The sequence below is a fragment of the Peromyscus maniculatus genome, chromosome 5, assembly GCF_049852395.1.
Source record: "Peromyscus maniculatus bairdii isolate BWxNUB_F1_BW_parent chromosome 5, HU_Pman_BW_mat_3.1, whole genome shotgun sequence".
Taxonomy (NCBI): Eukaryota; Metazoa; Chordata; class Mammalia; order Rodentia; family Cricetidae; genus Peromyscus; species Peromyscus maniculatus.
This window is the reverse complement of record NC_134856.1, coordinates 21056468-21078955: the sequence shown is the minus strand read 5'-3', so window position 1 is coordinate 21078955 and position 22488 is coordinate 21056468. Positions and strand designations below refer to the sequence as shown.

General features: G+C 53.8%; 2 protein-coding genes across 5 annotated transcripts in view; one reads left to right on the top strand and one right to left on the bottom strand.

The window, feature by feature from the left end:
• Pkn1 (protein kinase N1) overlaps positions 1 to 19021 on the top strand; it is a 31265-nt gene extending 12244 nt beyond the window's left edge. For all 3 annotated transcript variants that reach the window (XM_006993068.4, XM_076571835.1, XM_076571836.1), the window contains exons 5-22: positions 3873 to 4018; positions 4502 to 4715; positions 5161 to 5355; positions 7585 to 7694; positions 7784 to 7927; positions 11154 to 11229; positions 11314 to 11455; positions 11544 to 11637; positions 15373 to 15452; positions 15522 to 15597; positions 15685 to 15776; positions 16754 to 16930; positions 17162 to 17224; positions 17341 to 17417; positions 17710 to 17852; positions 18097 to 18204; positions 18307 to 18387; positions 18736 to 19021. In XM_006993068.4, the coding sequence (XP_006993130.2) occupies positions 3873 to 4018; positions 4502 to 4715; positions 5161 to 5355; positions 7585 to 7694; positions 7784 to 7927; positions 11154 to 11229; positions 11314 to 11455; positions 11544 to 11637; positions 15373 to 15452; positions 15522 to 15597; positions 15685 to 15776; positions 16754 to 16930; positions 17162 to 17224; positions 17341 to 17417; positions 17710 to 17852; positions 18097 to 18204; positions 18307 to 18387; positions 18736 to 18939 (2222 nt within the window). In that variant the 3' untranslated portion in view covers positions 18940 to 19021. The remainder of the gene's footprint in view (positions 1 to 3872; positions 4019 to 4501; positions 4716 to 5160; positions 5356 to 7584; positions 7695 to 7783; positions 7928 to 11153; positions 11230 to 11313; positions 11456 to 11543; positions 11638 to 15372; positions 15453 to 15521; positions 15598 to 15684; positions 15777 to 16753; positions 16931 to 17161; positions 17225 to 17340; positions 17418 to 17709; positions 17853 to 18096; positions 18205 to 18306; positions 18388 to 18735) is intronic.
• Positions 19022 to 19440: 419 nt separating this feature from the next.
• On the bottom strand, positions 19441 to 22411 carry Ptger1 (prostaglandin E receptor 1). Of its 2 annotated transcripts, XM_076571837.1 has the most exons (3): positions 22280 to 22411; positions 20286 to 21250; positions 19441 to 19860 (listed from the first exon to the last, which is right to left on the bottom strand). In XM_076571837.1, exons 2-3 carry the CDS (start codon positions 21231 to 21233, stop codon positions 19594 to 19596), a joined length of 1215 nt encoding a protein of 404 aa, XP_076427952.1. In that variant the 5' UTR covers positions 21234 to 21250; positions 22280 to 22411; the 3' UTR covers positions 19441 to 19593. The 2 variants fall into 2 exon arrangements, with proteins under 2 accessions (XP_076427952.1, XP_006993131.1); XM_006993069.4 differs by lacking the exon at positions 22280 to 22411 and having other exon boundaries at positions 20286 to 21442.
• Between the last annotated feature and the right edge of the window lie 77 nt (positions 22412 to 22488).

The following is a 22488-nucleotide window of genomic DNA, read 5'->3' as shown; positions in this document are numbered from 1 at the left end:
GACCCCCCCATACACACACAGAGGCCATCCTTATCTAGACAATCCCCCTTGAGACTCCCTCCCTAGATAAGTCTAGATTGTGGCAAGTTGTGGGTAAAACCAACTTTATCAGCGCTAGGCACCTGGGTGTGGCACACTCCTTTAATTACAGCGTGCAGGAGGCAGAAACAGGCAGAGCCTTGTGAGTTCCAGGCCTGCCAAGGCTACACAGGGAGACAAAACAAACAGAAACAGCATCACAGATGCCAAGAGCGAGGCATCTGTCGTGGTCACTGTGAATACTGTGTGTCACTCCGACAGGCAAAGGAGCATCAGCTGCTGACGAGCTCTGTCGGTAGTGTCTGTCTGCATCACTGTGTGTACGCTGTGTGGCAGAGGATGTAATAGCCAGGGTGTGATTCTGTGTAAGGCGACCTGTCCCTGCAACCCTGTGGCTGTGTTCGTGACGATTGTTATATACAACTAAAGGCAGAGGGCGACTGTCTACACTGCGTGAAGACGTGTCTATGTTTGCCTCACCTGCCTAAGGCACTTGATTGGTTTTGTTTTTGGTTTTTCAAGACAGGGTTTTTCTGTATTGTTTTGGTGCCTGTCCTGGATCTCGCTCTGTAGACCAGGCTGGCCCGGAACTCACAGAGATCCGCCTGGTTCTGCCTCCCGAGTGCTGGGATTAAAGGCGTGCGGCCCCCACCCCCCCACTCCCCACCCCCACCCCCACCCCGCCCCCGCTACCTGATTGGTTTAATAAAGAGCTGACGGGTCAATAGCTAGGCAGGGGAGGTTAGGCAGGATTCTGGGTAGAGAGAGGAACTCTGGGAAAAAGGGACCAGTGAGACACAGAGGAAGTTGGATGTATATTATAGAGGATAGGTAACTAGCCACAGAAAGTAGATTAATAGAGACAGGTTAGGCTAAGTTATAAGAGCGAGTTGGGAACAAGCCTAAGCTAAAGGCCGAGCTTTCAGAATTAATAATAAGTCTCTGTGTCATTATTTGGAGGCTGGTGGTCCAAAGAAAGTCTGACAAGAAAGTCCAGCTACCAGTGACTGAGTCAGGGTGACAGTGGCTCTGTCCCCAAAAGGCCATGAATGGATGTGATGGTCTTATGTCTGTGAGTGACAGACAAATGTTCTATGTCTGTGTACAGCTTGTCACCCCTGTGCCACCAGGGACCATGCTTCACGTCAGGCTTGGTCCCCTTGTGCCTTCATCATGGGGATGACCCCACTTTCTCTACCAGTGACACTGGGTCCCCCCATGTTGGCACTGGGTCTGCTTCCGTATGTGTCACGTGGTCGCGTTTCCTGTCTTGGCCCTCTGCCCTGTCCATATGGCAGTGAGGTGGTGTGCCTGGGATTCTCCCAAGGCTCGAGTTAGACAACTCTTCCTCCTCCTCTTCCTCCTCTCGTCTTCCTCTTCCTTCTCCTCCTCTTCCTCTTCTCATCTTCTTCCTCTTCCTCTTCCTTCTCCTCTTCCTCCTCTCATCTTCCTCTTCCTCCTCCTCTTCCTCTTCTCATCTTCTTCCTCCTCTTCCTCTTCCTTCTCCTCTTCATCCTCTCATCTTCCTCTTCCTTTTCTCCCCTCTCCCCTCCTTTTTTCCTGTTGCCCCTCCCCCTTCCCTTCCTCTTACTGATTTATTTTATGTGTGCACATGTTTCACCTGCATGTCTGTGCACCGTACATGTGTCTGGTTCCTGTGGAGCCAGAAGAGGGCATCGGATCCCCTTGAACTGGAGTTATAGTAGATTATGAGCCACCATGTAGGTGCTGGGAACTGAACCCAGGTCTTCTGGAAAAACAGAAAGTGCTTTGCACCACCATCTTCTTTTGGGACAGTCTTTCACTCTGTAGCCCAAGCTAGCCTCATACTTGCTAGGTAGCCCAGGCTGACCTAGAACTTGTGGTCCTTCTGCCTCAGCCTCCTGAGTGCTGGTATCACCAACCAGCACAACTACACCCACCTTAGCCCTAGGACTTTGGCCACATTATGACTACGCCCATTTTCTTCTTTCTTTTTTTTCTTTTGTTTGTTTTGTTTTTGTTTTTGAGACAAGGTCTCACTATGGAGCTCTGGCTATCCTGGAATTCACTGTGTAGTGCAGGCTGACCATAAACTACAGAGATCCATCTGCCTCTGCCTCCTGAGTGCTGGGATTAAAGACGTGTGCCACTATACCCATTGGATTTGACCCTGTGCTTGGGCATAAGGGTGTGTGTGTGTGTGTGTGTGTGTGTGTGTGTGTGTGTGTGTGTGTGTATGGGCACACGCACGTGCGCCTGTGTATGCATGTGTACACATAGCTCTAGAGGCCAAAGGTTAGCATCAAATTGTCTTCCTGTATCAATCTCCACTTTAATTAACTAATTGATTTGGTACAGGATCTCTAACTGCCCTAAAATTCTTTGTTTGTTTGTTTTTTGTTTTTTTTGAGACAGGGTTTCTCTGTGTAGCTTTGTGCCTTTCCTGGAACTCACTCTGTAGACCAGGCTGGCCTCGAACTCACAGAGATCCGCCTGGCTCTGCCTTCCAAGTGCTGGGATTAAAGGTGTATACCACTACCGCCTGGTGCCCTAAAATTCTTTTTTAATTAAAAAATTACGTGTGTGCCCATGTGCCCATGTGCCATGTGTGTGGGTGCCCAGAGAACGCAGAAGGGGGCACAGATCCCACTTGGAGCTCTAGTTACAGACAGTTGTAACCTGCCCAATGTGGGTGCCGGGAACTGAACCCAGGTCCTCTGCAAGAGTAGCAAGTGCCCTTCACCACTGAGCCATCTCCCAAGTCACTATTCTTGATGTTTTGAGACAAAGTCTCACTCTAGTCCAGGCTGGCTTTGAACCTTTGGCAATTCTCCTGCCTCAGTCTCCCATGTGCTGTGATTATAGGCTTGTGCTACTATGACCATTTTTTTCTTTTTGTTCATTTTTTTCTATTTATTTTTGTGCATGTTTTGGCACAAGAGAATGAGGTCAGAGGTCAACTTTTGGGGGTCAGTCTCTCTCTCCACCATGTGGGTTCTGGCAATCAAATTCAGGTTGCCGGTCTTGTTAGCAGGCTCCCTGCCCCTTCCCCGCCCTTTGCTTCCTTCTTTTGCTTTCTTTTGTTTTTGGGTAGGGTTCATGTAGCCCAGGCTAGCCTCACTATGGAACTTTAACTTCTAAACTTCTGGCTCTGTATCCCAAGTCCTGGAATTACAGGTGTGCTCCATCACATTCGGTTTTTGGTTCGTTTGGTTTTTTAGTTTCTTATTTGTCGTTGCTGCTCGTGTGTGTGTGTGTGTGTGTGTGTGTGTGTGTGTGTTACACTGCTAGCTCTGTGGCTTTTTCTCTTGTGACCTCATCTAGCCCAGAGGCCCCATCTCCAAATACCATCTCATTAGAGTTGAACGCCACATGTAAACTGGTGCAGGACACACATTCAGTTCCTTGCTGTGCCCCCATGGGTGGCGGCTCACTAGGACGTGCAGGGGCCCCACATCTTAGGAATGTCTGAGTTATGTCTTGATGACAGTCCCTTGGTGAAAGATGTCAGGTATGGGTGATGGCCACTGGGTGTAGATAGTGTCTGCCCTTGTAAATTATAGTGTTCTCTTTGCCCTGGGAATGACGAGGGCCATTACAGTCTGTCTGTCCCTGAGTCTGGATTATCAGTGTGCCTGTGTGCCATTTCTATGAATGTGCTTGGGTAACCATGTCCCTAGGGTTATGGTGTTTGAGTAGGAGTGACTGAGTTTGGGTGGGAATGTGACAGTCCCTTCCAGTGGAGAAACCATGATGCACTTTTGGTGGTGCGTCTGTGTCTGCACATGGTGGTGCGATGGGATCAGGCTAGTCTGAAGGATGTCTCACTGTCACATGGCCCATGCCTCTAGGGGGTCCAGACCTGGGGGCGGTAGAGCTTCGAATTGAGGAGCTGAGACACCATTTCAGAGTGGAGCATGCGGTGGCGGAAGGTGCCAAGAACGTCCTGCGTCTGCTCAGTGCTTCCAAGGCCCCAGACCGCAAGGCTGTCAGCGAGGTGACACCGAGGGCCTCTGCTAGGGGAGGGGCATTCAGGAGAGGCGGGAGGATGGGGCCTGGGACATAGAGAGAGGGGGAATTCAGCAGGGCTTGGTGAGATGGAGCCGCCACCCAGATGGCCTGCCTCAATAAGAAAGAGGAGCGCATCAGGATAAATCCTAGGAGCAGGGCAGGGACGGGGAAGGGTGGGGACGAAACTGGGGCCTGTGAGGGGTAGAGCAGCAGCGAGAGGCGGGGCTTTAAGTGAGGTGGTGGGCACTGGTGAGAAGCAGACGGGCCTCCAGGAGGGAAAGGCTTTGGAGAGGATGGAGCCTCAGTGGGTCCTGGCTCTAGGAAGGGCAAGGCCTGGTTTTTAAGGCTCCATTTGATGGCACCGAATAGGTTTGAGGTTTAGGCCTGAGGGAGAAGTTGCTGGGGTCGGATGGGTTCTTGGGGATGGGCCTCTCCATGCCTGTCTTCAGCTCTCTGCCTTCTGTCTCAGGCTCAGGAGAAATTGACCGAATCTAACCAAAAGCTGGGCTTGCTGCGTGAGTCACTGGAGCGGCGCCTCGGGGAGCTGCCGGCTGATCACCCCAAGGGGCGGCTGCTTCGGGAGGAGCTCACTGCCGCCTCCTCAGCAGCCTTCAGCGCAATACTGCCCGGGCCCTTCCCCGCCACGCACTACAGCACCCTGAGCAAGCCCGCCCCACTCACAGGTGAGCTCCAGACTGCCTGCACCCTCGGGGCCTCCTCCCAGACGCCTTACCTGGGTCCCGGCTTCTCAGCCCCGAATGCTGCTTATCCCACTGTCCCCTTCTTATCCTGGTCCCCATCTCTGCCTCTGCTAGCCAAGCCACCCCGTCCTCTTGCTCTCTTCTGATTCTAGACTGTTGACCTCACCCCTCCCTCTTGGCCCTGCCTCCCTCTGCCCAGTCACCTCAGCCCCCCACCGACTCTCTTCCTCGGGCCTCACTTCTGGCTGCCCTGAGCATTTTTTTCCTCCCAGAACGTCAGCACCCTGAGCTCCCTACACCGCTTGTCCTGTCCTCGGCCCCTGTCAGGGCCCCACTGGCTTTCTCCGACGCAGTGGCGTGCGCCGAGGTCCTCTCCCTGCTGCCCTGTCTCCTCAGCCTGCCTTCCATGAACTTGCCCTTCCTGCAGGGACCCTGGAAGTACGAGTGGTGGGCTGCAGGGACCTCCCAGAGACCATCCCCTGGAGCCCTTCCCCCTCAGTGGGGGCGTCTGGGACTCCCGACAGTCGACCCCCTTTCCTAAGCCGCCCAGCTCGGGGCCTTTACAGCAGAAGTGGAAGCCTTAGTGGACGGAGCAGCGTCAAGGGGGAAGCTGAGAACACAAGTGAGTGGATGGGTGGGGGGTGTCTGCGTTTGCGGTGTTTATCACTGATTGGTCCATTTGTTTATCTAAGGCCAGGGTTTCACGTGGCCCAGGCTGCCCTCAGATTCTGGGCTCAGCTGGGACCACAGGGGCACCGACTTTTGTACTATTAAATGGGCACCGGAGAGGACCCCAACCCACATCAGGTATCTCCTAACTGCTATAACTGCAGTTCCAGGGGATCTGATGTCCTCTTCTGATCTCCCTGGTCACTACACTTATGTGCACAAACTCCCACTCAGATATACATATATATACATAATTAAAAAATAAAAATTAGCCAGGCGGTGGTGGCGCATGCCTTTAATCCCAGCACTCGGGAGGCAGAGGCAGGCGGATCTCTGTGAGTTCAAGGCCAACCTGGGCTACAGAGTGAGTTCCAGGAAGGCGCAAAGCTACACAAAGAAACCCTGTCTCAAAAAACAAACAAACAAACAAACAAATAAATAAATAAATAAATAAATAAAAGTTAGGGGCCTGAGAGGCGGCTCCGCAGTTGAGAGCACTGGCTGTAAAGGACCTGGGTTCGGTTCTCACCATCCATAGAGTTGCTCACAGCTCTTCATAAATTCAGTTCTAGAATCAGATCCCTAGAGAGGTCCTCTTCTGACCTCTTCAGGTACCAGGCACACGACTAGTACACATACATACAAGCAGGCAAAATATTCATACACATGAAAATACAAGTAAATAAATTAAAATTAAGATAAATACATAAAATACAAAATGAGGGTGCAAAATGAGGTGACATTCATTGGCATGATTTACCAAAACAGTAACAACAAGACAAAACAAAAACCCCACAAATGTAAGGAAGGATGTAGAGAAATTGGAACCTGTGTACATAGAGTGTGGGAATAGAGTAAAGCAGCCACTGTGGGAAATAGCACAGGGCTGGGGACATGGGACAGTGCTAGAGCTGCCTGGACTCCCCCAGTGGCCAGAGTGTGACTCAGTGGTAGGGCTCCTGCCTGTAATCCCCAGTGAGGGGATGGGATCACGGGCTGGGGTAGAGCCCTTGCCTAATATATTTGAGGCCTGGTTCCATCCTAAGCCCAGCAAACATAAAAAGGGAAATTAGCAATAACCACGTGACCTAGCAATTCAGCTTCTGTGTGTCCATCAAAGAATTGAATGAGGGTCTGAGGTGTTAGACACCCAGTTTGTGGCATTATTCATGATGGTAGAAGGAGAAGCCATGTCCATGGATGGAGAGGCACACTGTTTTATGCAAACAGTGGCCTAGGATTCAGTCTCAAAAGCAAGGAGACCATGTGCCATGCCGCAGCATGGATAGACACCAAAGACTGTGTGGTAAGTGAAAGAAGCCAGTCACAAGAAGACAAGGACCGCCTGATTCTACTCATAGCGTGTCACAGAGCCATCAGACCCTCGGAGACGGGAAACAGAATGGCAGGTGCTGGGGTAGAGAGTGTTCAATAGGGAAAGAGTTTACATCTTGTTAAACTAAAGCTCAGAGCCCGTCTGAAGGGAAGGAGATGAATGGTGTTGGCGGGGCACAGCAGCAGGCTAGGGACAGAGGTTGTGTGTGGTGCTCACCTAGCAGATGTGAGGTCGTTAGTTTGATTCCCAGCACTGGATAAACCAAGTATGGTAGCACACAGCTGTAATTCCAGCAGGCTTGGAAGTAGAAATGGCAATAAAAAGTTCATAACCAGCCTAAAAGTGGTTAGCCTGAACTACACAAGACTCTGTCTCAAAAACAAACTAACCAGACGCATGTCTGGTATCATATAAACCCCCCAGAATTTAGGAGGTAGAAGCAGGAAGGGTAGAGAAGTTCAGGGCCAGCCTGGGCTACATGAAACACTATCTCAACATAAAACAAAAATGAGGACTGACATGGTGGTGCGTGCCTGTAATCCTCACACCTGAGATGCTAAGGTGGGAGGATTCAAGGCCAGTCTGGGTGACATAGTGAGTTCTAGGCCAGCCTGGTCTTTGGAATAAGGTTCTATCTCAAAACACACAAAATGAACACACAAAATGAACACACACAAAGGAAAACACACAAAATGAACAATCTCTTCTCCCAAACCCACCATGAGTTGGAGGCTTTACTGTGCAAGGCCAGCTAGCAGAGTGTTGAGGGAGGTGTTTCGGAAGACACGGACAAGATGTGGAGCGAGCACTCCTCTCCCCCTCTCTTCCTCCCTCTCCTGCTTTCAGCTGAGGTCAGCACCGTGCTTAAGCTGGACAACGCAGTGGTGGGACAGACAGCCTGGAAGCCATGTGGCCCCAATGCCTGGGACCAGAGCTTTACCCTGGAGCTGGAGAGGGTGAGCTGAGCTGGGGGACAATGGGATTAGAGGAAGAGGAGTTTGGGCTTCAGACACCCGAAATGATGGCCCCATTCTTCTCCCTCGAGGCCCGGGAGCTGGAGTTGGCTGTGTTCTGGCGGGACCAGAGGGGCCTGTGTGCACTCAAATTTCTCAAGTTGGAGGACTTCTTGGACAACGAGAGGCATGAGGTGCAGCTAGACATGGAACCCCAGGGCTGCCTGGTGGCTGAGGTACGGCCTGATGACCCCTGACCCCTTACCCCTGGTCGTCCAGCTTGGGGAGATTCTGGGAAGTAAGGCTCCTGAAAACTGGGAAGGAGGCCAGAAGTAGCATTCTCCGCTAAGACAGGCTCAGCAGTCACAGACCACATACGTGATGTGTTCCCAGAAGGTTGCGCTCAGCAGATTACATGTTGATCTGGTGACGGGCTCAGTGGGTGGAGTACTTGCCTAGCATGCACCGAGCCCCAGGTCCCATTTCTAGTCCAGATAAAACTAGATGGGGGGCCGGAGGGATGGGTCAGCAGTTGAGGGCACTGGCTGCCCTTCCAAAAGACCTGGGTTTGATTCCCAGCACCTACATGGCTACTCACAGCTGTCTGTAACTCCAATTCCAGGGGTTCTGACACCCTCTTCTGGCCTCCGTGGTCACTAGGTACACATGTAGTGCACAGACATACGTGAAGGAAAAACACCCATACATGAAATAAAGAAAAAAAACCAGCTGTCATAACCTCAAGCCACATGGTGAGCAGGAATATAAAAGATTTACCAAAAAACAAACCCAAAGCCAGGTGGTGGTGCACACTTTTAATCCCAGCACTCTGGAGGCAGAGGCAGGTGGATCTCTGAGTCTGAGGCCATTCTGGTTTACTGAGCAAGTTCCAGGACAGCCAGAGCTACATAAAGAAACCCTGTCTCGAAAAACCAAGGAGAAGAAAGAGGGAGAGAGCCTGCCTTAAAAACAAACAGCTGGATGTGGTGGTGCACACCTTCAATCCAGCACTCTGGAAACAGGCAGGCAGATCCGAGTTTGAGGCAGCTGGATCTATAGAATGTGTTCCAGGCTAGCCGGGCCTACATAGAGAGACCCTGTCTGGAAAACAAAAACAAGCCCCAAACCCATGTTTTCTGCCACTCCAGCCTGGGCTATATAGTGAGGTCTGTGTCAAAAAGCCAAACTCTGTGGTGAAGCCTACTGTGGAGCATGAGGCTAGCACACTCAGCTCTGGCTTCCATCCCCAGCACGACAAGACAGCAGCAACAACCATCTAAACAGCGGCAAGGGGCTGCTGGCGGCCTAAGCGAGTGGAGGCTGCACCTCACAGAACGTTCTGGAGCTCCGTCTTCACCGAGCCTATCATGTTGAGTTCCCTTGTGGATAGAATGTTCTGTCTGAAGTGTAGCTAGTGTAAGTGGAAACCAAAGTTTTTACCTCACTGAAGTTTTGAGTAATTTAAATTTTGATCTCCACACATGGCAACTGTACAGGAACACTCTGAGTCTAGAATTCAATACCTATAACGTGTTGGAGTTGGGAACACTAAACTAAATCATCATGGTTTCCCTTCATGGGTGATTCTGTCATCCCTGGGGGCTTCTGAAACAAAGAGCCAGGCTCTATCCTTCATGTTTCTGATTCAGTCGAAGAGATATAGGGGCCTGAGAATATATTTCTAGAAGTTCCCAGGTCCATAGGCATTGTTCTGTCAGTGTGACAAATGCCTGAAATAATCAGAGAGGGTTTATTTTGGCCATGGTTTCTGTCCTTGGTCCCTTAGCCCCACTGATCTGGGCTCATAGCTCAGCATGTTGTCCAGCAGGACCAGTGCAGGAGGCCTGTGCACCTAATGGGATGCCGAAGCAGAGAGACAGGAAGGAGCTGGGCTCCTGATATCCTGTATGAGGACATGCCAAAGACATCACTTCCTCCCACTAGGGCCTGCTCTAAAGCTTACCCCACCCCCCAGCTAGAACCACAGGCTTGTGACCAAATCTTCAATACACAGGGCCATTTGGGGACATTGCTCAGCTCAACAACAGTGCCAGATGATGCCAGTGTGGCCAACCTGGGACCACACTTGGGAACCAAGTCAGTAGATGATGTACACTGGTTTCTGGACTGTTGGTTCAGACCCTTCCTTCCCTCCAGAGGGCGTCTAACTGCCTGCTCCCTCCGTTTCCAAAGTGGAAGCCTGTGATGGTTTGACTGTGAATGTTCCCTCTTAAGTACTCTTCCTGTGGCTGTGGTAAACTACCCTAACAGAAGCAATTTAAGGAAGAACGGGTTTCTTTTAGCTCACAGTCCATCATGGTGGGGAAGCCAAGACAGTGGGAACTGTAAGTAGCTGGTCCCTTGCATAGGAAGAAGTCAGGGAACAGAGGTGACTGCTGCTCCAGGATCCCCACCTAGGGAAAGCTGCCTCTCACATCGGGTGTGTCCTTCCCTGCCAGGCATAACCACCTTGGGCAATCCGTCACGAGTGTGCCTAGAGGCTGGCCTCCCTCACGAGTGTGCCTAGAGGCTGGCCTCCCTCACGAGTGTGCCTAGAGGCTGGCCTCCCTCACGAGTGTGCCTAGAGGCTGGCCTCCCTCATGAGTGTGCCTAGAGGCTGGCCTCTCTCACGAGTGTGCCTAGAGGCTGGCCTCCCTCACGAGTGTGCCTAGAGGCTGGCCTCCTAGGTGATTCTAGTCAAGTTGATAACTAACACTAACTATTGCAACCCCCACGAGGGCTTGTGTTTGCACACTTGCTCCCCAGCTGGTGGCTGTTTTAAGAGGTTATAGAACCCTCGGGAGGTGGAGCCTCACTTAAGGAAGTGTGTCACTATGGACAGACCATGAGGACTATAGTTAGGCCCTCCTTCCTGCTGGCTTTCTGCCTCCTGGTCCTCTGAGAAGTGTCTGCTTCAGTCTTGCGCCACTATGGACCTCACTGCCTGAGCTGCCATGTCTCCTTCCGTGACGGACTGTGGTCCCTGAGCTGTGCACAAGGACAGACCACTCTGTCAGAGTGAGGGGAAAGCAGTGAGCTGCGCTGATCCTCTGTCCTCAGGACAACAGACCTGAGGACAGAGACGCAAAGGCAGCAGGTTTCCTTGGGTCCGTGGTCTCAGGTCACAACCGCGTGACCCCGTTGCTTCTAGGTTTGTGGCGAAGCATGACATGGAGTAGAGCTGCTCTCTCTCATGCTGACAGGGAGACGGGGAGAGAAAGGAGGAGGAGGTCTGGTAGCGACGACACCTTTCCCCTTCCCACCAATCCATCGCGCTCTGAACGCATCAGGAGATGAATCCATGAGGGAGGTCATTGCCCTGTGCGTAGTCACTGCCGAAGGCTTAGCTTTACACGTTTGCTAGAGTCAAACCACTTGCCCTCAGAGACGCCTGGTGCCCTGTACTTAAGGTCGTGAGTGCCTCTGTCCCTGAGACCACTGCAGCTGAGCATGTCCCCACAGGTCACCTTTCACAACCCCATCATTGAGCGGATCCCTAGGCTCCAAAGGCAGAAGAAAATCTTCTCCAAGCAGCAAGGTAAGGAGAGGCCCTAGAGCGCTGGGTGGGACAGCGCGGGACCCTCAGGATGTCAAGGTGGTGACCCTAGCCTTGCTATCCTAGGGAAGGCATTTCAGCGTGCCAGACAGATGAACATTGATGTGGCAACTTGGGTGCGGCTGCTCCGGAGACTTATCCCTAATGCTGTCACCACGGGCACCTTCAGTCCCAATGCATCTCCAGGTGCTGAGGTCCGGCACACTGGGTAAGGAAGGAGGATGGTCCCAGTCTAAGCTGTCCCTCCTGTTTCCGGGGTGCTAGGTCCCCAACTCATCCCCCTCCCTCTCCTGCAGAGATATATCCATGGAGAAGTTGAACCTCGGTGCTGACTCAGACAGCTCGTCCCAGAAGAGCCCATCAGGGCTGCCCTCCACCTTATGTAGCCTGGTGAGTGTCCACCTCCTCTAGGCAGGGCAGCCTAGGGAACCAGCTCATTTTTCAGAAACCTCCAGGAACTAACCAAGGATCACACAATAGGACCAGGCTTTTTGTTTGTTTGTTTGTTTGTTTGTTTGTTTGTTTGTTTGTTTTTGTTGAGTATAGTTTCGGGCTTTGAACTCTTTGAACTCCTGATCCTCCTGCCTCTGTCCCCTGAGTGCTGAGACTACCATGCCTGGCTTATAGGGTACCGATGATGAAATCCAGGGCTTTCTGCATGCTAGGCAAATAGTCTGCCAACTGAACTACATCCCAGCACCTCAGTTGTTTCTGTCCTAGCTTCAGGATGTCAGCTGGGAAGCTGGGCAAAGTGATGTGAGCACAGCATCCCAGCAAGGCGCAGCTGAGGCAGAGTGGTCGCCACAAGTTTGAGTCCAGCCTAGACTAAGTAGCAAGTTCTAGGCCAGCTTGGGCTACACACCCAGACCCTGTCTCAGAAACCAAAGCTAGGGGGATGTGAGCTTGGGGGCTAGAGATTCTCTAGCAGAGCTCTTGAACAGTGTGCTTGCAGCTCTGGGTTCCATCCCCAGACTGAAAAAGAAAAAAGAAACACAAACCGTGAGCTAGTGAGCAAAGGGCAGAAGAGGTGCCGCCTGCCTGTGATTCCTGCTCCGGGGCGTCGAGAACTCAGGTCCTCCTCAACTATGGAGCAGATTTTTGTGTGTGGGGGGGGGCATTTTTCTTTTCTTTTTGAGATTATAATTTAATTATACCAGTTCCCTCTTCCTTTTTCTCCCTCCAAGTCCTCCTGTAGACCCCTCCTTGCTCTCTTTCAAATTCATGGCCTCTTTTTTCATTAATTGCTGTTGCATGCATATATGTATGTACAAACATTTATATGTTCTTAAATACAACCTGTTCAGCCTTTATAATGTCACATATTTATATGATTTCAAGGCTGAGTGAGCATTTACTATGGGATAACCAGTTATTATACTTTTTCCTGGGGAAGACTCATTCTTTTACTCTAAGCATCCCTTAGATGCCTGTAGTTCTTTGAATAGTGTTCAGGCCTCCTGGGCTTTTCCCCATCCACTTTGGCATGTCTCGTTGTTACTGTCCTTGTTCAGCTCACAGCTGGGCAGTCATGCTGTGGAGACTTTACAGGTGTAGCTTCTGACACCTCTAGGAGACAGTCCCATAGCAAACTCCCCACCCTCTGGCTCTTAGAGTTGTTCCACCTCCTCTTCCAGAGTCCCTGAGCCTTAGGTGCAGGAGAGTTTTGTAGATGTGTCCACTGGGACTGGGCCCCACAGCTCTGGATTCTGATTGGTTGTGGTTTTCTGTAGTGGTCTCCATCTGTAGCAAAGAGAAGTTTCATTGATGAGAGGTGAGGACTGCACTCATCCGCGGGTCTAAGGACAAATGTTTAGAGTGTAGTTAGGGATTCTGCTGGTTTAGTAAATGGGCGGTTGTAGGTTCTCCTCCAAGATCCACGACTTCATTAGCCCTGGGCAGTGGGCTGGGTTTCTAGTACCCGGCGTGGTTTCCCTCTGGTTGAGTGGGTCTTTCTGTCAAAGACAAACTGTTGCTCTCTTGGTGGGGGTCACCAAAAGAAGTGGTGGTGCGGCTGTCATGACTCCTCCAGCTCTGTGGTGAGCCTGTTGAATGCTGTGTGGGTGAGTGGTTACAGCCAGGCTCCGGGGCTTTACTCTGGATCACATAGTGGGAATGTCACAGATAGAACTTGTGTGGGTTACCAGATACTCCTGTTCTTTTTTCCCTTGTCTTTGTTAGGGTTTCTATTGCTGTGAAGAGACACCATGGCCATGGCAACTCTTATAAAGGAAAACATTTCATTGGGGCAACTCACTTACGGTTCAGAGGTTCAGTCCATTATCATCATGGTGGGACATGGTGGCTTGCAGGGGACATGATGCTGGAGAAGTAGTTGAGAGTCCTATATCTTGCAGGCAACAGAAAGTGGTATGAGTATCACTCTGAGTGAAGCTTGAACAAAAGATTCTTCAAAGCCCGCCCCCACACTGACATACTTCCTCCAACAAGGCCACACCTTCTAATAGTGCCACTCACCATTTTATTTCACATTCCCTCCCACCATTTCTAGCTCTGGTAGACTATGAATCCATAGGCTGGCCCATCAATATTCAGTATTTATCTATTTTCCTCTTATATTCATTTATTTATTCATTTATTTGTTTTGGGTTTCTCTGTGTAGCCCTTACTGTCCTGGATCTCACTCTGTAGACCAAACTGGCCTTGAACTCACAGAGATTGCCTTCTCTCTCCTGAGTGCTGGTGTTAAAAGTGTGTTCCACCACACCTGGCTTCTTTTTAAAGTTTCCATCTTTCTATTTATTTTGTGTGAACGTGTGTGCACTCATGGAGGTCAGAGGACAACTTGCAGGATTCAGTTCTCTTCTTCCACATGTGGGTCCCAAGACTCAAACTCACGTTGTCATGCTTGGCAGCAAGCACCTCAGCCTCCTGGGTGCTGAGACTGTGCACCACTGTGCCTCTGGGTGCTGAGACTGTGCACCGCTGTGCCTCTGGGTGCTGAGACTGTGCACCACTGTGCCTGGCCGCTCAGCCCTCTGGGTGCTGAGACTGTGCACCACTGTGCCTGGCCGCTCAGCCCCCTGGGTGCTGAGACTGTGCACCACTGTGCCTCTGGGTGCTGAGACTGTGCACCACTGTTCCTGGCCGCTTGGCCCCCTGGGTGCTGAGACTGTGCACCGCTGTGCCCCCTGGGTGCCGAGACTGTGCACCGCTGTGCCTGGCTGTAGCACCTCCTTGTCCCCTTTTTCCATTTGGAAAGGAGGCGGAGGATGGAACCTGGGCTCCCGCATGGCTAGGCCAGTGTTGTACCACAAACTGCACCCCCAGCACCTGGTTCTCTCTCTTTCAGTGTATATGTTTGTATGCTGTTGTTTTTTGGGGGGTGCACATATGTTACACCTCACAAGTGTGGATGTCAGAGGACAACGTGCAGGAGTTGGTTCTCTCCTTTCACCGTGTGGGTGCTGGGAGCTACCTCAGGTCACCAGACTTGGTATAGTAAGCACCCTCCCTTATCTGAGCCATCGTGAAGGCTGCCCCAGGCCTGATCCTCTTCAGTTATGTGCTCATGTGGCGTGGTTAGGCTGGGATGAAGCTCTGTAGGAGAGCATTCACCTAGCAGGTGTGAGGTCCAAGGTTCCATGCCCAGCAGTATAAATCAATCAATCAATCTATCAGTCTGTCCAGGCTGAAACCAGAAAACAAAATAATCAGAAAAAAGGTATTTGAATATGAAGTATACTGGGAGGAAGATGGAGCAGAGATGGACAGGGTGTTCTGAGGAGCTCTGTTCTTCAATAAGGAGTCAGCCGATACTGCCCAGGGTCACAGAAGGAGGGAGACCTGGGCCTGTTGATGCATGCCTGGGGTCGAAGTTACCCTGCAGGCCGAGGCAGAAGGATCACAAGTCCAAGGGTAGCTTGGGCAATTTGGTAAGGGCCTGCTCAAAGAGAATGAAGAGTGCCAGGGGTAGCATGTGTGAGGGCCCAGGTTCATCCCTAGTCCTGCCAAAAAATTGTGTGAATGTGAAGGCAAAGTAATTTGAGAAGGAAAAGGTCCTGGGTAGGCGTGGGCCGGGCACAGGGAGGGGAGGGAGTAACTCGGGGCTCTGTTGGTTCTTGGGGATAGCTCTGACTTGTGGCTACTGTGACCTCTGCACCACAGAGTTCTCCAACCCATGAATCCACCACCTCTCCAGAGCTGCCTTCAGAGACCCCGGAGACCCCAGGCCCTGGCCTGTGCAGGTGATGCCCCTCCCAGCCCCCCTGCACTCCTGCCTACTCTCTGAGCTCACCAGCCCCCTTTCTCCTCAGCCCCCTGAGGAAGTCACCCCTGAAGCTTGAGGACTTCAAGTTCCTGGCAGTGCTGGGTCGGGGTCATTTTGGGAAGGTGAGGCAGGGGAAGGGCCTGGGGCTTGGTGCTCTTTCTTCAAGGGCCCAGGCTGTCCACTAAGGCCTTGTGCCCACTGTGTGCCAGGTGCTGCTGTCCGAATTCCGCTCCAGTGGGGAGCTCTTTGCCATCAAAGCCTTGAAGAAAGGTGACATTGTAGCCCGAGACGAGGTGGAGAGGTGAGGCCCTGTCCTGGCCCTTGAGGATTTCTGGGAAACAGACCAAGAGTAGTCACTGTTGAGCATCTCAGTGAGAGAGACTCAGGTGACTAGAACTTACGACCCTCTTCCCCAAGAGCAATGACTTAGGAAGTCGTTACTGTGACTCGTTTGTGCCCCTTCTCTCCTCCCCGAGTGAGCACAGTTACTGTCTTCCATTCTGCCCATGGTCTGACAGCCAGAGGTCACACAGCAGGCAGCAGGAGGTTCAGGACTCAAATGTAGGGATGTGGGACCACCTCCGTTCAGGGGTCAGGGTCCCAGGTTAAAATCATGGCTCTGCCAGCTGTGCTTCTGGATGCTGGGAAAAGCTGGCCTCCCTTCAGAAATTAGCCTCCTCATCTATCCATCAAATACCCATGGAAATGCCTTCCTTGTAGGATTGGTGGATCGAGGAAGAAGGTTTATTTAAAGTATTCTTCACAGTCCTCCATCCCTTTAGAGGCGTCAGGCTGTCCCTAGACTTCCCAGTCACCTTTGTAATAACCAGGAGCCTGATTCAAAGCTGAAATGAGTAAGAGGAGTTTATTTACTGATCTGGAGAGAAGCCGTGGTGCCTGCCTCATGGCGTTGCTGTGCTCTGGTGCTTGAGGACGTTTCTGGTTGTGTGCTCCTCTGTGGGCTGAGCTTGCAGTTCTCCCACAGAGACAGAAGCCTTTCCACACCAAAGATCAGATCCGGTTCAGTCCTAACCCAGTCCCCACCATGGACTTGGACCGCTCTGATCAGCCTGAGCCTGGGCCCTCGCCTGCTTCCCAAGACAATGCGTAGATGCTGGATGTGTAGCAACCCAGGCTGCCCAGACTGAGAGCGAGCAATGCAGTTGCCCAAAGCTGCGCAGCAATGCAGGCCTTCCAGAGACTTGCTGAGCGAGCCCCAGAGGGCATGGGCATGGGTCAGGGAGCAGCTGGGCCCTCTGACTTCTGCCTCCTGCCCAGCTTGATGTGTGAGAAGCGGATTTTGGCGGCCGTGACCAGGGCAGGACATCCCTTCCTGGTGAACCTTTTCGGCTGTTTCCAGACCCCCGAGCACGTGTGCTTTGTGATGGAGTACTCAGCGGGCGGAGACCTGATGCTGCACATCCACAGTGATGTGTTCTCAGAGCCTCGGGCTGTGTGAGTCCTTCTCCAGCACCCGCCTCTCTCCTACCCGTCCCTGGAGGCCTCGCCCTCCACTCTGCCCCGCCCCTCCACCCCGGCCCCCGCCCCTCCACCCTGCCCCGCCCCTCCACCCCGCTCCCGCCCCTCCATCCTGAGGCCTGACTCCCACACAGCTTTGGGACCCCAGGGGTTAGGGATCCTGGCTCCTGTGGAGCCAGGCTTGTGTGATGTTGTACGTCTCTGCAGCTTCTATTCGGCCTGTGTGGTGCTGGGGCTGCAGTTCCTCCATGAACACAAGATTGTCTACAGGTGTGTACATGAGCGCATGCTCTGCCCAGAGACTGGACATGCTAAGCTCTGTGTGGAGCCCCAGTCCCCACTGCCAATCATCCCTCTTTACATCCCCTGACACGCCCATTCCCCAGGGACCTGAAGTTGGACAATTTGCTCCTGGATACTGAGGGCTACGTCAAGATCGCAGACTTTGGCCTCTGCAAGGAGGGTGAGGGGCTGCAATCCCGGGATAAGAGGACTAGGGGTGGGCTACCTTCTGGTGAGGCTGTACGTAGGTGCTCAGGTGACATTTTCTTCTCGGTGGGCTTTGTCTGCAGGCACCTTCTCTCCCTAACAGCTTCAGGGTAGTTTCCCAAGTGTAGTCGCCTCCCCACCCGGGTCACTCCCACCCGGGTCACTCCCACCCGGGTCACTGATGGGGGTAGGGCCGTCTCACGCTCTACTCCCCCGACCGACCGACCACTAGTGGCTCACATGGCTTTGTGCTCCACTCCACCCAGGGATGGGCTATGGAGACCGGACCAGCACATTCTGTGGAACCCCAGAGTTCCTGGCGCCGGAGGTTCTGACAGACACGTCCTACACTAGAGCGGTGGACTGGTGGGGCCTGGGCGTGTTGCTCTATGAGATGCTGGTTGGCGAGGTGAGGCCCAGGCTGCCTTTTGTTTCTGTAGAAGGCGTGCGTGTGTCCCGGCCTGGGAGGGGAATCTGCCCCTCTGTGTCAGCTTCGCCTCTGCGATCTGTTTCTGTAACTGAAATGGGACACTTACCCCCTGCAAGCCAGCTCTGGTGCAAGGGTGCACCCCAGGGTAGGCCCTTTGTTAGCGCCGGGTGAGCTGGATTGGCTAAAAGTGGGATCTTATTCAACCTGGCTCTCTGCCCTCCAGTCTCCGTTTCCCGGGGACGACGAGGAGGAGGTCTTTGACAGCATTGTCAATGACGAGGTCCGTTATCCCCGCTTCCTGTCGGCAGAGGCCATTGGCATCATGAGAAGGGTAAGCACACCCCCACCTCCCCACCACCAAGTACAAGGTGGGCAGGAAAGGGGCTTGAGGGACGGGAATCGGATACACATTGACATGTGCGTCGTCCCACAGCTGCTGCGGAGGAACCCAGAGAGGAGGTTGGGATCCACTGAGCGAGACGCAGAAGATGTGAAAAAACAGCCTTTTTTCAGGGTGAGCAGACTCCCTCCCCACCCTGTCAGTCACCCCAAGGACCTGGATGTTTCTCCCAGTTCATCCCCACCCCAAATCTAGTTGCTCCATCTCAAGAGTTTTGTTGCTCCTCCCCGCCCCCCATCTGCCATGATTCCTCTCAGACGTTAGCTCCTTTTGTTTGCACCCCTCATTACCCCCACCCCTCACTCCCTCCGCTTCTCCATGCCCAGGGCATTCCAGGGCTATCCTGAGCTACCGCAGACTCCCTGGCTGGTCTGAGCTTCAGTCCTTCTGCACCCTGTCTGTTTCTTGCTGCTCTCCAGACTCCCCTCAGCCTCCATCATGACTCTGTCCCCCTCTCCACAGACTCTGGGCTGGGACGTCCTGCTGGCTCGTCGCCTGCCCCCACCCTTCGTGCCTACACTTTCGGGGCGCACAGATGTCAGCAACTTCGATGAGGAGTTCACTGGGGAGTCGCCCACGCTGAGCCCACCCCGGGATGCCCGGCCCCTCACAGCTGCCGAGCAGGCGGCCTTCCGGGATTTCGACTTTGTGGCAGGAGGCTACTAACCCCAAGCCCCTGCCTTGCCCAAGAGTTCTTGGTTTTTAAAAAGGCCTTTGGGGTTTACCCAATACATGCATTTTCAGCCTCTGTGTGCAGTCTGGGGTAGGGTGTGCCTGGAGCAGGTGACGAGGCAGGCCGACTCAGGGACAGAACTGTGGTGAGGCTCATTTGAAAGGTCGAGCTGGGAACATGCATTAGTGGGAAGCAGGACAGGACTCAGGGCTGTGTTGCAGAGCCTTGGGGCTGTAAGGCTGTAGTGGTACAGGGTGTGGAGACTGTTAGGACAGTTAGGGACCAAGATGAGCAGAATGGTTGCAAGAGTCTATTGTGGCGGCAGCAGAGACGGGAAGTGAATCCAAAACGTTACTGCCTTTATGGGCAGCTCCAATCTCAGCACTAAGGACTCAGCATTGTGCGCATGCTATTGGAGCTGCTGACCTGGGGACCCATCCCACCTCTGATATTTGGAACGTCCTGTGTGTCTGCGCCATCGCGTGGCCAACGTTAGAATTGTACTCGTCTGGGTGGAGCCTCTTGCACCAATGTGCTGTCAGTGTGTGCTGCCGCCCCACAGGACGCATCGCCCATGGCACGCTGTGTTTGAGGCTCCCTATACCCTTGAGGCCTGCGCAGTGGTTTGGCTTAGCTTCTGGGCACGTTCAGAGGTGGCTGAAGCCACTGTGCCTGGAGCTACGCAGTGAACTGGCTTCCCAGGCACTCTTGGTTAGGCCCAGCTCCGTTGGGCCATCCTTAGCACCAGCCCTCAGGGGTAGGAGGCGAAGCAGCTGGCGCAGCACGGCCTGGCGCAGCAGGATGTACACCCATGGGTCCAGGATCTGGTTCCACGACGCGAGGCGCACAGCCAGAAAGAGCGGCCGCTGCAGGGAGCTAGAATTCCAGCCCCCGACGGCCAACACCACCAACACCTGCGAGAAAAGCAGGTGTGAGCAGTGGAGCCCGTGTGAGAGGAGGGGTGGGGTGTAAGGTTAGGATACCGGGGTGGGCTATGCAGGGCAAATACTGTGTGGGAAGGAGAGCGACTAGGCAGAGATCGTCAGTGAGTGCGGAGTCTGGCTAGAGAAGCCCCATTATACCAGCACACAGGACAGAAGAAAGGTCAAAAAGCTGGGGAGGAAGAAGGCTAGGAAGGAAGGAAGGAAGTGGAAGGACGAATTGGACAGGCTTGAGTGGGTGGGAGTAAGTTACAGCGATACAGAGGGCAAAGGTAGAGCCCGGGCTAGCAGAGGGAAAAGACAAACGGTTGGCTTTTTGTGCTGGCAGGGTCTTAAGGGGGCGGAGCCCAGGAGGGGGCAGGAAGGAGTGTGGCTTGAGGAGCGGTTGCGCCCCTCACCAGCAGAGGGCTCCAGCAGATGCACGACACCACCATGATGCCCACGAGCTGGCCCACCATCTCCACGTCGTGTGCGCGAACCCTGCGCGCCGAGCTGCCGCCCCGGGAGCTGCGGAGGGTGGCGGAGGCTGAAGCGATGGAAGAGGCAGACGAGGTGGAGGCCAAGCGGGGTCCACGGGACCCCCAGCGCCGGCGATCATCGGGACCTGTGGTCTCGCGGAGACGTCGAGAGCGGCGACGCCTCCAGCGGGCTCGCAGGAGCGCCAGGCCGCTGAGTGTATTGCACACAAGTGCCGCGAGGAGCGCGGCCAGGCCGAGGCCGGCGAAGAGGCCGGCGAGCAATGCCTGGCGCCAACCTCCAGGAGGCCCAAGGCTAATGAAACACCAGGTGCCAGGGTACTGTAGCTCGTAGCGACCCACATGTGCTAGCGGCAGCAGCGCCACAGCCAAAGCCATGGCGGCCAGCGTGGCCAGTGCCAGGCGTGCGTGGGCCACCGACACGCGCGCCGCGTGGAGCAGCGGCTGTGTGACACCCACGCAGCGCTCCACGGCCATGCCGCAGCCAAGCAAAAGTGGGCACAGGCCGAAGAAGACCATGCAGCCTCCCAAGAAATGACAGGCCCCGCCAGCAGGTGAACGTCCCGCAGCATACAGGCGAAGCACCAGCGCGCCCGGGATCACATGGCCTGCCAGGTCGATGGCCAGCAGGCTGGCAACGAACAACAAAAAGGTGGCAGCTGAGTGGCGCCGCCGCAGACGACCTGCAGCTTGTGCCAGCAGCGCCAGCGCCAGCACGTTGGACACTGCACCCAGGGTCATGGAGAAGATAGGCAGCGCTGGTGATGTGCCGGAATCGCCTACTGGTAGCACCGCAGACGTGTTGGGGACCCTGGGTGTTGCACACGTTGCCTCGTCCACTAGGCTCGCGTTAAGCCCGCAGGGGCTCATATCAGTGGCCAAGAGGGCTAAGTAGATAAGAGGAGGGTGCAGTGAGGCTAGTGTCCCACCACCCATCACCAGGATCCATGTAACAATGTGGCCTCTGTGCCCAGGGCACCTCCACAGGACCCTGGCTGCTCCATTTCAGATCCCACTTCACCTTTCACAGCTCCATCCCTTGTGCCTGACCTCACTGCCCCGACATCGACAGACAGACAGACGTGGCAGAGGTCCTCAGTGTCTGTCCTTGTCTCCACCCCCCACCTCCTAGCACATCAGATTCCTGGTCCATGGCCCCATGGAATAGATCCTGACCCACTTTTGATCCCAACTCCAACCCTCACCGTGTCTGCCACCCCTTCCTTTTTTTGTAAGTCTCCTTGGCTGGCCCCAGAACTGGCCGTGTAGACTATGCTGGCGTTAAACTTAAAGCGATTCCCCCTACCTATGCCTCCTGTGTCCTGGGATTAAAGGTTCACACCACCATAACCAGCTGTTGGTCACCTTTTAATCCTACCCTTGATGTCCCATGTCCCAACAGCTCCATTACTATAGCCCGTCTTTTCCAATGTCCCTGCCTCCAGAGACCACTGTTGGTCTCCAGTTTCATCTCTCCCCGAACAAGCCATCTCCGTACTTAAAGACTAATTTCTGTGCCCCAAGGTTGCTATCCCTGTAGTGCATCCTCTTGCCTCCATGGTCTGTCCTCAGACCCCTGCTTCCATGGACCTATCTCTGATCTCTTCGGTGCTCTTGGACTCCAAAGACCCACCTCTCTCCCCAGAGTCCCATGTCTGTTGCCAGAGTTACACCTGTCTCCATGGCAATCTCCGCAGTATGTCATTGCCTCATTCAGATGCCCACCCCATACTCCTACGTGAACCAGCCTCTGGCTCGTTCTTCGTTTTCTAGTTGAGAGGGCTAAAGCAGACCTAAGGGATAGGCAGCCAGCCTTGGGCTGAGAGCCATGAACACAGTGAGCCCAGGATGGCCATAGCCCATCTTTAATGCTTTCCTTTTCCCTGCCTGTGGACCCTCAAGTCCCAACTCCTTACCCAGTGCTGCTCAGGATGCAGGGTCCCCATGGCCCGGAACTAGGATCCTGCTGCCCGCGCCAGCTGCTCCCTGGCTCCCGGCAGGCCGCTCCCTCTTCCTGGGGCGGCTCCTCGGCTCTGTGCCGCCTCCACCCGCACCCCACTGGCCTCCAGGGCCGCTCCACCCTATGCATGTCTGCCCGCTAGGGCTGGGAGCCTTGAGTGGGAGA